General features: G+C 32.9%; 1 protein-coding gene across 4 annotated transcripts in view; it reads left to right on the forward strand.

The window, feature by feature from the left end:
* The window catches only part of Rgk1 (Rad, Gem/Kir family member 1), a 127,515-nt gene that overhangs the window by 65,512 nt on the left and 45,363 nt on the right, over window positions 1-16,640 (forward strand). For 3 of the 4 annotated variants that reach the window (XM_081980544.1, XM_081980543.1, XM_081980542.1), the window contains exons 7-8: window positions 7,733-7,952; window positions 12,481-12,683. In XM_081980544.1, coding sequence (XP_081836670.1) covers window positions 7,733-7,952; window positions 12,481-12,683 — 423 coding nt within the window. Of the gene's footprint in view, window positions 1-7,732; window positions 8,070-12,480; window positions 12,684-16,640 lie in introns of those variants that run through there. The other variant, XM_081980545.1, reaches the window with a different exon arrangement.

Genomic DNA, 16,640 nt, shown 5'->3' on the forward strand with positions numbered 1-16,640 from the left:
ATTCGGGTATTTCTTAATAAACTAGACTGTTTTTAGTGTTTTAAGGCTGTTTTCAGTGCCTCAAATCGAGTTTCAAGACTATCTTTAGAAAGTTTTTGACTTATCAGGCCTACAAACCAGTTTGTCCACTGACCATAGTCTTGAAAATGTTATTTCAAGCTTCTTCACTATTAAATTGACTTGTACACTCATAGGTGCAATAAATTGTAGCATCTCTAAGAAATTCAGACTGTATTTAGTGCTTTTTAAGACTGAAAAATCGAGTTTAAGACTATTTCCAAAAGTCAAGTTTCTTCAGTAATAAAAGTAAACAATTTTGGTACCAAATGCTACAATAATAGTCTTGAGAACTAATTTTTAGAAATAAAATAGTCCGAAAATTTAATTTACTTCTAGACTTGTTGTCCAGTCCAGAAAATTCAGTTGTACACCAATTAAAGTCTTGAAAATATACTTTTGGACTCTCTTTAGTCCTAGTAAAGTCAGTTCTAGCATTAAAAGTCAACTTTTATATTATTTTTAGTAGTAAAAAATGAGTTTCATGCACAATACAGTCTTTGTCTTGATTTCCGTACTTTTTTTAGTTCTTGAATGCCAGTTTCAGTCACTCAACCAGGATGGCAGTCTGAGAAAGCGAATCATAAGACCATTCCTAATAGGAAAAAGCAAGTTTTTAGACTATTCAGTACAAATTTGGACTTTCACAAGTCTTGAATGTTCAGTTTTAAACTATAAAACGATTTTTTAAATTGAAATTTGGAGGACTGTATCTTCTTTAGGAAACGTTTTTCAGAAAAATGACACAATGCGAGTCAACTTATTTTTTGATTGGCTATCAAATGGTGAATTATTGACACTTAAAACTGGACCACCCTGTATAATTCACATGTTTATTAATGGAAATTACATCGAATAATTGAAAAAACGTATCAAAATGCCTTTAATTATATCAAAACTTACAGTTTTCTCAAGTTTTCCAGTTGTGATTTAAATTTATTTATTTAGTTTTAATTTTGTGTAGTTGTATTTGTAATATTGATATTACAAATAAAATTTATGTTTGTTTTGTGTCATTTTGACAACATAATTATGTTCCCAGTCAAAATTTATCATACATAAATTGTAATTGAATAAAATACCAAAATGGCAGCGGTTATCCAGTAATCCACGCAGACAGAAAAACTTATTTTCAGGTAAACTTGTGTGCATTTTCCACAAAACGTGTCATAACTCGCTTATTTGAAACATTCTGTATAGGTACACCTTATAGCAAAAAAAAGCTAATAAATGGGGCTATCACGTGAATTTGACTGGACTGGTCTAAGTTATACGGTTTGACCGCTAGAGGACGTCAAAGTTGATTTTTTTTTTTGGATACTTTCATGAATATCTCGAAAACGGTCTGAGATAGGGGTGTAAAATTTTACACCACGTATAGAACCCGATAGAAGGCAAGTTTTACTGTATTTGACATTTTTCTGAAAACTGATTTTTTTACTTTTTTACAGGGGGTACCCCATTAATTTTTTTGGAAAATTTTTGAATTTTGAAAATTGTCTTTGAATGCCTAAATAGATTTAGGTTAATGGTAGAAATGTGACGTGAAGTGTCATTTGTCAGAATGTCATTTTTTAAGGGTGCCACGCCCTTAAAACTGTCAAAATTGCCATAGTTTTAAAATCATCTCCAAAACTGTGCCAGATAGAGCAAAATGGATGTCAGATTTGTTTTCTGCAGTTTAAAATTAGTAATAAAAGGTAACTTTAATAGAGCAAAATTCAATATGGCCGCTGTTAGTATAGTAGGCCCAAAAATCCCATTTTTGGGTTAAGTTTTCGTGCACTTTTCTAATAAATCGTCCATAATTCGCTTATTTGAAACATTCTGTTGAAACAGATCATGTGACAAAAGAAAGCTAATGAACGGGACTATCACGTGACATTGAGCGGGCAGATCTAACTTGCACCGTTTGGCCGCTAGAAGTCGTCAAAACTGACTCTGGTTTTTCGTTGTTTTTCTTGAATATCTGAGAAACGTCTGTCATTTTTACCACAAACGCACCTCGTTAGATGTCTGGTTTATCCTCATGATGCCTCCAAATGGCACTGAAAAGCTGCCAGATGCCTTTAAGATCAATTAACCGGCTAGAAGCCTCTAACTCCTACTGAAAACTTTCCAAATGTTATCAGATGCCTCTAGAATCATCTAGAAGTCTGAGAAGGTTCTAAACAGTCCTAAAAACCACTTAAAAGCTGTCAGAGGTCTCTAAAAACATTTAAAAATTCCAAATACCTCTAGAATTATTGAAAAATTGCCAGAACCTTCCAAATAGTTCAGAAAACCTGAAAAAAAAGTGCCAGAAGCCTCTAGAATCATTTAGAAGTGTCAGAAGTATTTAAATTGCGTAAATCACAACACAGTGAGTAATTAATGATTGGTCAGGAAAAAGCAGTAAGCTGAAAGCTGTTTTTTGTTGGCCAATCACAAACTACGAATCTGTAATTTACGCAAATGCCTCACATGTGGATTTTCTCTTATAAAATCATGTATTTCAAGTATTTCATGTGTGAGAAACAAAGATGTTAAAAATACCATCATTGAAGAAAGGTCCAATTTCAACTATAGAATGGAAGGTCAGAGTTTTTGCTAAAATACAAATCCTTTTTACTGAAAGTAAAAAGTTTTGTTCCCCCATTTTATAAGGACATTAAATTGTAACGCACCCACGTTTAATGGCGAATTAAAAAGCAAACAAAATTACACTTTGTAATGCCAAAAAAAGTAATTTTGACGAGGGACGTAAAACAACTGCGAAACGACCTTAAAGCCACGTTCCGACGAAAAAAAAGGAGCGAAAAGTGTCTGCGTTGACTAATGTTAACAAGAGTCAGCCGTAAATTATTATTAAACCTACATTCAAAGAGGCTTTTGTAAAACGTAGCCGTTCTCAGGAACAATGGCAGCAAATATGAATTGTGGCAATTTTGGAAAAAGCAAATTAATGTTTCAAGAAAGTAGCAATAATTGACATCTATCTTAAAAAAAATATATTTACGAGAACTCTAAATTTACTACCAGAGCATTTGATTTGTGTACACAAACAGCTGGTGACCTAAAAATATCGGGCAAATGGGTTTATCCAACTTTCAGGTGAAATGCTTATTACAATAATGTAATTCGTTGTCGGTTTTTCAAGGAAAAAACAGGTATTGCATTTATTTATTTCCCTTGGGAACTGGATTTATTAGAATCGAGGTGTCGCTTCATATTTAGGAGAAAACGAATTGTTTTTGGTTGGCTAGAAATATTGTATACAGTGTGATTCTTGAGTAAATTTCTGTTTGTGATTGGTCAATAAAATAACCTCTAGAGGCTTCTGGAAACTAAAAATGACTTGTATAGAGGCTTCTAGCATATTAAAAACAGTCTTTAGAAGCTTAAGAAGGTTTTAGAAACTAAAAATGACTTGTAGATGTATTACGGAATGGCTTCTAAAGGCCTCTGGCACATTAAAACCAGTCTTTAGAGGCTCAAGAAGGTTTTAAAGACTTCTGGCAACTAAAAATGATTTGTAGAAGCTTCTGGCAACTAAAAATTACTTGTAGAGGCTTCTAACAAATAAAAATGGCTTCTAGAGGCATCTGGCAATACAAAATGGCTTCTAGAGGCATCTAACACAATAAAAGCAGTCTTCAGAGGCTTAAGAAGGTTTTAAATACATCTGGCAACTAAAAGTAACTTGTAGAAGCTTCTGACAACTAAAAATTACTTGTAGAGGCTTCCGGCAATACAAAATGACTTCTAGAGGCATCTGGCATATTAAAAACAGTCTTTAGAAGCTTAAGAAGGTTTTAGAGACTTCTGGAAACTAAAAATGACTTGTAGAAACAATACAAAATGGCTTCTACAGGCATCTGGCACATTAAAACCAGTCTTCAGAGGCTTAAGAACGTTTTAAATACATCTGGCAACTAAAAGTAACTTGTAGAAGCTTCTGACAACTAAAAATTACTTTTAGAGGCTTCCGGAAATACGAAATGACTTCTAAAGGACTCTGGCTTGTTAAAAATAGTCTTTAGAAGCTTAAGAAGGTTTTAGAGATTTCTGGAAACTAAAAATGACTTGTAGAAGCAATACAAAATGGCTTCTAGAGGCATCTGGCACATTAAAAGCAGTCTTCAGAGGCTTAAGAAGGTTTTAAATACATCTGGCAACTAAAAGTAACTTGTAGAAGCTTCTGACAACTAAAAATTACTTTTAGAGGCTTCCGGAAATACGAAATGACTTCTAAAGGACTCTGGCTTGTTAAAAACAGTCTTTAGAAGCTTAAGAAGGTTTTAGAGATTTCTGGAAACTAAAAATGACTTGTAGAAGCAATACAAAATGGCTTCTAGAGGCATCTGGCACATGAAAAGCAGTCTTTAGAGGCTTAAGAAGGTTTTAAAGACTTCTAGCAACTAAAAATGACTTGTAGAGGCTTCTGAAAAATAAAAATGGCTTCTAGAGGCATCTGGCACAATAAAAGCAGTCTTTAGAGGCTTAAGAAGGTTTTAAAGACTTTTGGCAACTAAAAATGACTTGTAGAAGCTTCTAGCAACTAAAAATAACTTGTAGAGGCTTCTGGCAAATAAAAATTACTTTTAGAGGCTTCCGGCAATACAAAATGGCTTCTAAAGACATCTGGCATATTAAAATGACTTGTAGAAGCTTCTAGCATCTAAAAATGACTTGTAGAACCTTCTGACAAATAAAAATGACTTGTAGAGGCTTCTGGCATCACAAAATGGCTTCTAGAGGCATCTGGCACAGTAAAAGCAGTCTTTAGAGGCTTAAGAAGGTTTTAAAGACTTCTGGCAACTAAAAATGACTTGTAGAAGCAATACAAAATGGCTTCTAAAGGCCTCTGGCACATTACAAACAGTCTTTAGAGGCTTAAGAAGGTTTTAAAGACTTCTGGCAACTAAAAATGACTTGTAGAGGCTTCTGACAAATAAAAATGACTTGTAGAAGCTTCTGGCAATACAAAATGGCTTCTAAAGGCATCTGGCACAATAAAAGCAGTGTTGAGAGGCTTAAGAAGTTTTTAAAAGCTTCTGGTAACTAAAAATAATTTGTAGAGGCTTCTGGCAACTACTACTGGTCAAGCTGTCATTCAATCAAGTAAAAATGATCAGAGTGTTGAATAAACATTGGTTAGTAAAATAATAATAGCAATGAATAATGGCATAATCCCAAATTGTTTTAAATGGCCTCCTTGACCTCTGGATTTTAGTCCACTTGATTTATTATATCATGAGTAAGACCTGTCAAAATGAGTAAATTAAGAAATGTGACCTTCCTAATTTCCAGATTTTAACCCATCTGTTTTATTACACAATGAGTAAAAAAAGAAAATTATTTAAACTTCCTTGTAGAATGAATATCAATATACTGTTACTAATTTATAATGAGACACCTTGTAGAATTGGCGTTTACAGTATAAAGCCAATTCATTTTCGAACGATGTAAACACTGTCGTCCTCCAAACTTTCCGGATCTAGGCCATTTATTTTATTTAATACACAATGACTGAATAGTAGTTTACAACTAGCACACCCTGTGTATGATTTTTATTTGAACGTAGATATCATCTGTTACTAATAAAATTATTAACATGCCGCTGATTAACACTTTACACATCTTTCTATTAATACTCTTAAAAATCTATTAATATTTCGTTGTATGTAAATGAGTAAAGTTACGATCTAGTAAAGAGATAAAGTAAAGTTTCATAAATTTTTGCTTTACAAGAAGTCACTTAACCAAAACTGTAATAAAAATTATTGTAATTTTAATAAATCCTTAAAATAGTACTAAAACTGCCATTTTCCACTACATCCTAAATGTGAACCTTTTCAATTTAGTAGGCTTTTTGAGGGTGAAACTGGTTCCAATGAAAATTTGTTTCTATTTTCAGGTTAATGATAATAATCCGGAAAAATCAAATCAAAATCTATCAGTGAAACACCCTGTATGTTGTCGGCGCCTGAATGATTAGCACCGAGAGTTAAAGTTAGACGGGAATACCGAGGAAAACGTATTTGCAATTAGTTTTCCGGTGATTCTGTTTTGGGGAAATGCCGGCTTGGCACGAACAAAACATAAAAAAAAATACAACTTAGTTTTCTGGGCCACGTCGCCATTTAAATATAGATCATGTTTGGGTTCATCCGAATAATCCACGTCAGTGTCGATGTTACATTTTCCATTTTAAAAATGTGATATAACTTCTCGGTAAATAAATTTTAGATTTTGCAGAAAGTGTGATTTTCTTTTTTGTTGGACGAGAGCCATTTTATTGTTCCCTGAACTGTTGTCTTTTTTTTAAATTAGACGTCAACATTTCTAAAAAATTTTAGATTACCATACTGAGTTTTGACAGTTATAACAGTTGTCACGTGACGCAAGTAATGTGTTAAATAGTTTCTTAACGTCAGAACTGACAAATTTGGCTTCATAAAACTGTAAACAGAACTTACAGTGCAACTTCTCAAAGAAATACATCTATTTGGCTTTTTATACTTTCAGGTCGGGGTGAGTGAGTTTTGACAGTTATGACAGTTGTCACGTGACGCAAGCAATACATTAAAGTTGTCCTTAACGTCCTAACTGTCAATTTTGGCTCCATGGAGCTGTAAACACAACTTTCAATGTAATTCCTCTAATTGGTAACTATTTATAATTGAATAGTTCCAGGTCACTGGTGAACAGGTTTTGACAGTTATGACAGCTGTCACGTATCGCAAGAAATGTATTAAAGTCTTTCTTAACGTCAAAATTGTCAAATTTTGTCTAATTTGGCTCCAAGAAGTTGTGAATACATCTTAACTCCTTAGAGAAACACACACTATTTGGCATTTTATACTTTCAGGGTAGGGTGAGTGAGTTTTGACAGTTATGACAGTTGTCACGTGACGCAAGCAATACATTAAAGTTGTCCTTAACGTCCTAACTGTCAATTTTGGCTCCATGGACCTGTAAACACAACTTTCAATGTAATTCCTCTAATTGGCAACTATTTATAATTTAATAGTTCCAGGTCACTGGTGAACGGGTTTTGACAGTTATGACAGCTGTCACGTATCGCATGAAATGTATTAAAGTCTTCCTTAACGTCAAAATTGTCAAGTTTTGTCTAATTTGGGTCCATGAAGTTGTGAATACATCTTAACTCCTCAGAGAAACACACCCTATTTGGCATTTTATACTTTCAGGGTAGGGTGAGAGAGTTTTGACAGTTATGACAGCTGTCACGTGACGCAAGCAATACATTCAAGTATTCCTTAACGTCCTAACTGTTCCATTTTTCTTCAACTTTGACTCCTTTTCAAACTTTCAATGCAATTCCTGAAATTAGGAACTATTTCTAATTTTATAGCTTTAGAGGTTACTGGTGAACGGATTTTGATAGTTATGACAGCTGTCACGTGACGTAAAAAAAGTATAAAAATGTCAAATGTGGCTCCATTGAGCTGTAAAGATAACTTACAATGTGGTTTCTCTCTTTTTGGAATTTTATAATTTCGAAACAAGTTTCCTCTCGTATGATAAAACAAGTGGACTAAAATCGGGTGGTCAAGGAGGCCAATCCAATTTTTTTTCCTTTCACATTACACCATCTTGTATACTGGTTATATCGTTCGAAATTGAGTAGGCTTGGGTCATTGCTAACATTAAACCGTTATTTTTGTAGTGAATCGTTGGAAAGACGACGCAGCAGTATCCTAGACTCGTTGGCGTCGGCAGCTGCCGCTTTGGAGAAACGAGGCAGTGTTTGCTTAAACAAATGTCTGAGGGAGGTGGGGGCGAGATTGGAAGGTACGAGCGATGCTACTTCTCCCATAAATGTCACCGCCAATCCGTTGGAGAACCCAGTGCATTTCGGGAGGAAAGCGCCTCAGGCTACTATCGTGGTTAGTCACTCTTTTATTAAGTTATTTCGGTTTGTGTATACGTGTTGAAGATAGTGAATTAAGTTGAACAATTAGACAGTAAAGTGAGAAAGTTTTATTTATTTTGACTTCTTAATGGTAAGTCACAAATTTTCTCTTAACAAGTCTCTTAACCAAGACCAGCAACTACAACTCCAACAAAAGAGAACTAAACTAACCTAACTCTAAAAAACACAAAACTAATTCCTGTTTCCTCAACATTGGCTTGACTTTAAGAACATTTTAGATAAGTTGAAACCTCAACTTAAGTTGAAACTTAAAATCGACTTGGAAGTGTCGGGGAAACACATTTTGGAAAATTATATAAATCACTAACAAAAACGTCCAATAAAAGCATTGGCTAGTATATATTTATGTTTTAATCTGATGTTGACGTTTTGTTTAAAAAATATGCTGTAAACAAGTTTAAAATACATTCCTTCACAAATACAAAATAATTTCAATTTCTTCTTCAATATTGATAATGAAACTTGTCCGAAGATTCACAGTTTGGTTTTGCAGGTTATTTTATTTAGTTATTTTTTTATTGTCTGAAAGTACAATTTGATAGTAAAATGACTAACTCAAATTGTGTAACATTAATTTTGATTGTCATGTTTAGTTTAAGTATCTCTAGCTAAATATGATCTACTAACACTAAGCAGAATTTGTAATTATTATATTTTTTCTTCTTCTTTCTTCCACTTAATTTGTTTATTCACTCGTTTTCGCTTTTCTTTGTTTCATCAATTTTATTTATTTATTTTTTATAATGTTTACAATATAGTAGTTATATTCTGTCAAATCTGACAGCTACTTACGTTGTATATTTAACCAAGAAAATATTAAAAAAATTGTGGAGATGATAGTGCGATTTCTCCAGCTGTACTTTTAAAGAGTCACACCCAAATTGTTGACAGTGACTTTTCTCCCCGACTGTACCACATTTTTTAGTGTGGTTTTAGGTTATTAAATAGGAAATTTAAAGAAGATTCCAAAAATGTGCTTAAAACAATCATTTTCTTACTCCAAGTGAGTTACAGTCGATTTTGTCCCTGAGTGTTCTTTCATACTGTGTTTCTGGCAGTTCAAATTTTGACCCTCTGTTTCCCCCTGACTGTACCAAATTTTGTAGTGTTTTTTCAAGTTGTTTAATAGAAAATTTAATGAGGATTTCAAAAATGTGCTTAAAACAATCATTTTCTTACTCCAAGTGAGTTTTATAGTCGATTTTGTCGCTGAGTGTTTTTCAAACTGTTTCTGGCAGTTCAAATTTTGACACTCCTTTTCCCCCTGACTGTACCAAATTTTGTAGTGTTTTTTTAAGTTATTTAATAGAAAATTTAATGAGGATTTCAAAAATGTGCTTAAAACAATCATTTTCTTACTCCAAGTGAGTTTTACAGTCGATTTTGTCCCTGAGTGTTCTTTCAAACTGTGTTTCTGGCAGTTCAAATTTTGACACTTCTTTTCCCCCTGACTGTACCAAATTTTGTAGCGTTTTTTCAGGTACTTCGATAGTAAATTTAATCAGAATTTCAAAAATGTGTCAGAGTCATTTTCTTATTCCAAGTGGGTTTTACAGTCGATTTTGTCTCTGACTGTTCTTTCAAACTGTGTTTCTGGCAGTTCAAATTTTGACCCTCTGTTTCCCCCTGACTGTACCAAATTTTGTAGTGTTTTTTCAAGTTATTTAATAGAAAATTTAATGAGGATTTCAAAAATGTGCTTAAAACAATCATTTTCTTACTCCAAGTGAGTTTTATAGTCGATTTTGTCGCTGAGTGTTTTTCAAACTGTTTCTGGCAGTTCAAATTTTGACACTCCTTTTCCCCCTGACTGTACCAAATTTTGTAGTGTTTTTTCAAGTTATTTAATAGAAAATTTAATGAGGATTTCAAAAATGTGCTTAAAACAATCATTTTCTTACTCCAAGTGAGTTTTACAGTCGATTTTGTCCCTGAGTGTTCTTTCAAACTGTGTTTCTGGCAGTTCAAATTTTGACACTTCTTTTCCCCCTGACTGTACCAAATTTTGTAGTGTTTTTTCAAGTTATTTAATAGAAAATTTAATGAGGATTTCAAAAATGTGCTTAAAACAATCATTTTCTTACTCCAAGTGAGTTTTATAGTCGATTTTGTCCCTGAGTGTTCTTTCAAACTGTGTTTCTGGCAGTTCAAATTTTGACACTTCTTTTCCCCCTGACTGTACCAAATTTTGTAGTGTTTTTTCAGGTACTTCGATAGTAAATTTAATCAGGATTTCAAAAATGTGCTTAAAAGAGTCATTTTCTTATTCCAAGTGGGTTTTACAGTCGGTTTTGTCCCTGACTGTTCTTTCAAACTGTGTTTCTGGCAGTTCAAATTTTGACCCTCTGTTTCCCCCTGACTGTACCAAATTTTGTAGTGTTTTTTCAAGTTATTTAATAGAAAATTTAATGAGGATTTCAAAAATGTGCTTAAAACAATCATTTTCTTACTCCAAGTGAGTTTTATAGTCGATTTTGTCGCTGAGTGTTTTTCAAACTGTTTCTGGCAGTTCAAATGTTGACACTCCTTTTCCCCCTGACTGTACCAAATTTTGTAGTGTTTTTTCAAGTTATTTAATAGAAAATTTAATGAGGATTTCAAAAATGTGCTTAAAACAATCATTTTCTTACTCCAAGTGAGTTTTACAGTCGATTTTGTCCCTGAGTGTTCTTTCAAACTGTGTTTCTGGCAGTTCAAATTTTGACACTTCTTTTCCCCCTGACTGTACCAAATTTTGTAGTGTTTTTTCAGGTACTTCGATAGTAAATTTAATCAGGATTTCAAAAATGTGCTTAAAAGAGTCATTTTCTTATTCCAAGTGGGTTTTACAGTCGATTTTGTCCCTGACTGTTCTTTCAAACTGTGTTTCTGGCAGTTCAAATTTTGACCCTCTGTTTCCCCCTGACTGTACCAAATTTTGTAGTGTTTTTTCAAGTTATTTAATAGAAAATTTAATGAGGATTTCAAAAATGTGCTTAAAACAATCATTTTCTTACTCCAAGTGAGTTTTATAGTCGATTTTGTCGCTGAGTGTTTTTCAAACTGTTTCTGGCAGTTCAAATTTTGACACTCCTTTTCCCCCTGACTGTACCAAATTTTGTAGTGTTTTTTTCAAGTTATTTAATAGAAAATTTAATGAGGATTTCAAAAATGTGCTTAAAAGAGTCATTTTCTTACTCCAAGTGAGTTTTATAGTCGATTTTGTTCCTGACTGTTCTTTCAAACTGTGTTTCTGGCAGTTCAAATTTTGACACTCTGTTTCCCCCTGACTGTACCAAATTTTGTAGTGTGTTTTCAAGTTATTTAATAGAAAATTTAATGAGGATTTCAAAAATGTGCTTAAAACAATCATTTTCTTACTCCAAGTGAGTTTTATAGTCGATTTTCTCGCTGAGTGTTTTTCAAACTGTGTTTTTGGCAGTTCAAATTTTGACACTCCTTTTCCCCCTGACTGTACCAAATTTTGTAGTGTTTTTTCAGGTACTTCGATAGGAAATTTAATGAGGATTTCAAAAATGTGCTTAAAACAGTAATTTTCTTACTCCAAGTGAGTTTTACAGGCAATTTTGTTCCTGACTGCCCTTTAAACCGTGTTCAAATTTCAGACCACAATTTTAATTGATGTAAATATTTGATGCACCAAATCAGTTTTTCCTAAATAACTCAAAAAGGGTGAAAGTTACAATAAAATTAGAAGAAACTAAAAATGTTCCTGGTCAACCTCTTTACCCAACAACGTAAGTTTGCAAGACTGTTTTTGCTTCCAGTATACATAAAAAGTGTGCATAAAAAGTATGTTGATTGACTGTTTTTGGTCACTCTATACGCAATTCTTCAGACAGAATTTTTTGTTCAACACCACTGGAAAGAGGAGCTTAAAACGGTTTTTTTAAGTGGTTGTACTACCCTGAACTCCCAAAAATAACTGCGTTACAGAGTGTTCAAATTTCAAATCACAATTTCAACTGATTCAAAAATTTGTCAAACCAGTTATTGCTAAATAACTCAAAAAATGTGAAAGTTACGAAAAATTTGCAAGAGATCAAAAATGTTTCTAGTCAACTCCTTAACTCAGCACCGTAAGTTTTCCGGGCCATTTTTGCTTCCAGTATACAGGGTGTGCATAAAAAGTGTGTTGACTGGCTATTTTTGGTCACTCTATACGCAATTTTTCATATAGAATTTTTTGTTCAACACCACTGGAAAGAAGAGCTCAAGAAGGTTAGTTTGAGTGGTTCAACTTCCTTGAACTCTCAAAAATAACCGAGTTACTGGATGTTCAAATTTCAAACCACAATTAGGCACCAAACTGTACCACTAACCATTAAATTTTTATACGTCAATGGGAAGCTTATTTCATTGGCTACACTGGAGCTTAAATAATCTGGATTCTTAGACTCATCCATACTATGTAATCAGCACTTGCTATAATTATTTTTTTTAACAAAACTTCTAATTTGAGTTTTGCTTACAAATTGCAGGTGCAACAACCATCAGTGTCTTTGGAGCACGGCAACGTAACCTCTACCATCTTGTTAAAGAACGGCAACGATTTCTTAGGAAACGTCCACGTCCAAGAGGCCAAATTGGCCGCATTCAAAAGCCAAAAAGAGGAAAACATGAAGCAGTTACTAGACGTCGCTAACAATCTCACTCTCGAGGAAATTCACGATTTTGAGATGCGGTAAGTGTTGCTAAAACTGGAAAAAGTATCAGCTAATGCAAACCAATTAAGGTGAATTAATTATGAAGTTTAAAAAAAAACGTAAAACATAAATTCGTCCGCACTTTATCGATTTTACTGAGTTATGTTCCTTGTTCAGGTTAACGCGTCGCTTGCCCAACGGTCCGCGAAAAGCGATTTACGAAGCTCCGATTACCGAGATGTTGAAAAATGTCGAAATTTCCATTGATTTACGGTGGTCCGTTGGCTGTTGCCTGTGTTAGCGTCATTTGCGTTAGTTTACCCCATAAATCTTTCCTTTTTCTGAATTGATAGGGGATAATGTTTGGCAAAAGTTGATCAGTTCTCTTTGCTTTGTTAAAATCAAAATTAGAAATGTTTTAAAAAAAATGATCAGAAAAAAAAAACATTAAAAAAGATAATGTTTGGCAAAAGTTGATCAGTTCTCTTTGCTTTGTTAAAATCAAAATTAGAAATGTTTTAAAAAAAAAATATCAGAAAAAAAACATTAAAAAAAATATCTGATAAAAAAATTACTTGGAACAGACAAAATAGAAAACGAAGTTATGAAAGACAAAAGAACTAAACACAAATAAAAAGATACAGACTTAGAGCAACAAAAACTTTTTGAAAGTGTGAGAAAATGACAGAAATCGCCAATGACAGGAAGGGTTTTCAAAATCAGCACATGCTTCGAACAGTCACATGCAAAGAATCTTCTTCCATTGACTATTTAGAAATTTGATGTTAATTGTAATGCCAAAATGAACAACGTTCCTAAATGTAAAAGTACATAATTCACGGTTTGCTAAGGGTATTCACTAGTTTTATACCTTGATAGAGTACATTTTGACAATTGTGACGTTTATGTCAGCCGACAACTGTCAAAATTCCACTCATAGAGCTACAAAATGTAATTGGCTGTTTGCTGAGGGTATTTACTAGTTTTATAGCTCGATTGGATGATTTTAACATGTACTGTCTTTATGATAGCTTGATAAACTCTCTGAGATGTCCAATGCAATTTTATACTGATTTTAAGGTCATTTAAAAATGTTTTCTACTTTCATAGCACGATGGAGCAAATTAAGGACAGTTGTCGCATTTTTTATAGACGTAAATGACGCAACTGTCCAAATTTCACACATGGAGGTATAAAACCTTATAACATGTAATTACTAGTTTTTATAGTGCAGTAAGAGTATTATGGAGCTGTAAATTAATATTTATACTAGGTTTAGCATCTTTTCTACTTTTGTAGCTCGATGAAGTGAATCTTGATAGTTTTTAACAAAATGAACAACGTTCCTAAATGTAAAAGTACATAATTTACGGTTTGCTAAGGGTATTCACTAGTTTTATACCTTGATGGAGTAAATTTTGACAATTGTGACGTTTATGCCAGACCGAATAACGTCTCTAGACGTCACAACTGTCAAAATTCCACCTATAGAGCTATAAAATGCAATTGGCTGTTTGCTGAGTGTATTTACTAGTTTTATAGCTCGATTGGATGATTTTAACATGCACTGTCTTTATGATAGCTTGATAAACACTCTGAGATGTCCAATGCAATTTTATACTGATTTTAGGATCATTTAAAAATGTTTTTTACTTTCATAGCTCGATGGATCAAATTAAGGACATTTTTAATAGACCTAAATGACACAACTGTCAAAATTTCACAAATGAAGGTATAAAACCTTATAACATGTAATTACTAGTTTTATAGTGCAGTAAGAGTATTATGGAGGTGTAAATTAATATTTATACTAGCTTTATCATTTTTTCTACTTTTGTAGCTCGATGAAGTAAATTTTGATAGTTTTTAACAAAATGAACAACGTCCCTAAATGTAAAAGTACATAAATCACAGTTCGCTAAACGTATTCACTAGTTTTATACCTTGATGGAGTAAATTTTGACAATTGTGACATTTATGTCAGACCGAATAACGTCTCTAGACGTCACAACTGTCAAAATTCCACCTATAGAGCTATAAAATGTAATTGGCTGCTGAGAGTATTTAATAGTTTTATAGCTCGATTGGATGATTTTAACATGTACTGTCTTTATGATAGCTTGATAAACTCTCCGAGATGTCCAATGCAATTTTATATTGATTTTAGGGTCATTTAAAAATGTTTTTTACTTTCATAGCTCGATGGATCAAATTAAGGACATTTTTAATAGACCTAAATGACACAACTGTCAAAATTTCACAAATGAAGGTATAAAACCTTATAAAACGTATAAAATGTAACAAAATGAACAACGTCCCTAAATGTAAAAGTACATAAATCACAGTTTGCTAAACGTATTCACTAGTTTTATACCTTGATGGAGTAAATTTTGACAATTGTGACATTTATGTCAGACCGAATAACGTCTCTAGACGTCACAACTGTCAAAATTCCACCTATAGAGCTATAAAATGTAATTGGCTGTTTGCTGAGTGTATTTACTAGTTTTATAGCTCGATTGGATGATTTTAACATGTATTGTCTTTATGATAGCTTGATAAACTCTCCGAGATGTCCAATGCAATTTTATACTGGTTTTAGGATTATTTAAAAATGTTTTTTACTTTCATAGCTCGATGGATCAAATTAAGGACATTTTTAATAGACTTAAATGACACAACTGTCAAAATTTCACAATTGAAGGTATAAAACCTTATAAAACGTATAAAATGTAACAAAATGAACAACGTCCCTAAATGTAAAAGTACATAATTCACAGTTTGCTAAACGTATTCACTAGTTTTATACCTTGATGGAGTAAATTTTGACAATTGTGACGTTTATGCCAGACGGAGGAACGTCTCTAGACGTCACAACTGTCAAAATTCCACCTATAGAGCTATAAAATGTAATTGGCGATTTGCTGAGTGTATTTACTAGTTTTTTAGCTTGATGGAGTAAGTTTTGACAATTATTATGTCCCTTATGACAGACTGAATAACGTCCCTAAACGTCAAAATTGTTCTCATAGAGCTATAAAACCACATAAGATAATTTTGACTAAGACTGTTTGCTGTAAGTCAAATGCAATTTGTATTCATGTTTTCTACTTTTTTATAGCTTAATGGAGTAAATTGGGATCACATTTTTAACTGAGGCGTTATAAATTGCACCACAAAATGCAATTGACTGTTTAAAGTATTTACTAGTTTTCTTGTTTGATGGAGTGAGTTTTGACAGTTGTTAAGTTTATGGAAGACTGAACAAAATCGCACCCATGGAGCTATAAAACCACAAAAATTATAATTGACGGTTTGCTAAAGGTACTTATTAGTTTTAGAGCTTGGTGGGGCCAATTTTGATGGTGTCATATTGTTGTCACACATAGGCTACATAAAATGACTGAATTGTGATCTTACTCTTTATTAAATTTTCTTCGATATCTTGACACGCTTTCTTCTTTATTATTCCTTTCAGTCTTTTCAAATTTGTCTTCAAATTTTAACCGTTCAAACTATAAAACATTTGATTGAAACTTAAGTCTTTATGTCAAATATAAAACGTTAATCTAGGATTAGTGGTTAAAACTTTAAAGTATTATATATTTAATAGTCTTTTTTTTATATTCATCAAAATTTTAAAATTAAAGGTGTAAACGACAATTTAAGTGTTCTCAAAAATGTGTTTAATACGTAAAAACCATAAATTTAATAGGATTTTAAGATTTCAAGTAACTCTCTCAATTCTCTAAACTGTCAAACCCAGATGCTTGTGTCGTTGCTAAATATGATTGACTATGACTAATATAACGAAAAGTCATAGCCCCCTTAACGCCGACCTGATTTAACGCTCATTGATTTACCTGGAATAATGTTTATTTAAATCAGCGCTAATTAGCTTGGGGATTATTAAAAACGACCCGATTTCGTACAGAAAGTCCGCAATAATTTCGGTTCGTTACCCTAGATCAACGTCCTGAAAGGATTGCGGCAGT

This window comes from Ips typographus, linkage group LG5, assembly GCF_016097725.1.
Source record: "Ips typographus isolate SLU linkage group LG5, UJ_Ityp_2.0, whole genome shotgun sequence".
Taxonomy (NCBI): domain Eukaryota; kingdom Metazoa; phylum Arthropoda; class Insecta; order Coleoptera; family Curculionidae; genus Ips; species Ips typographus.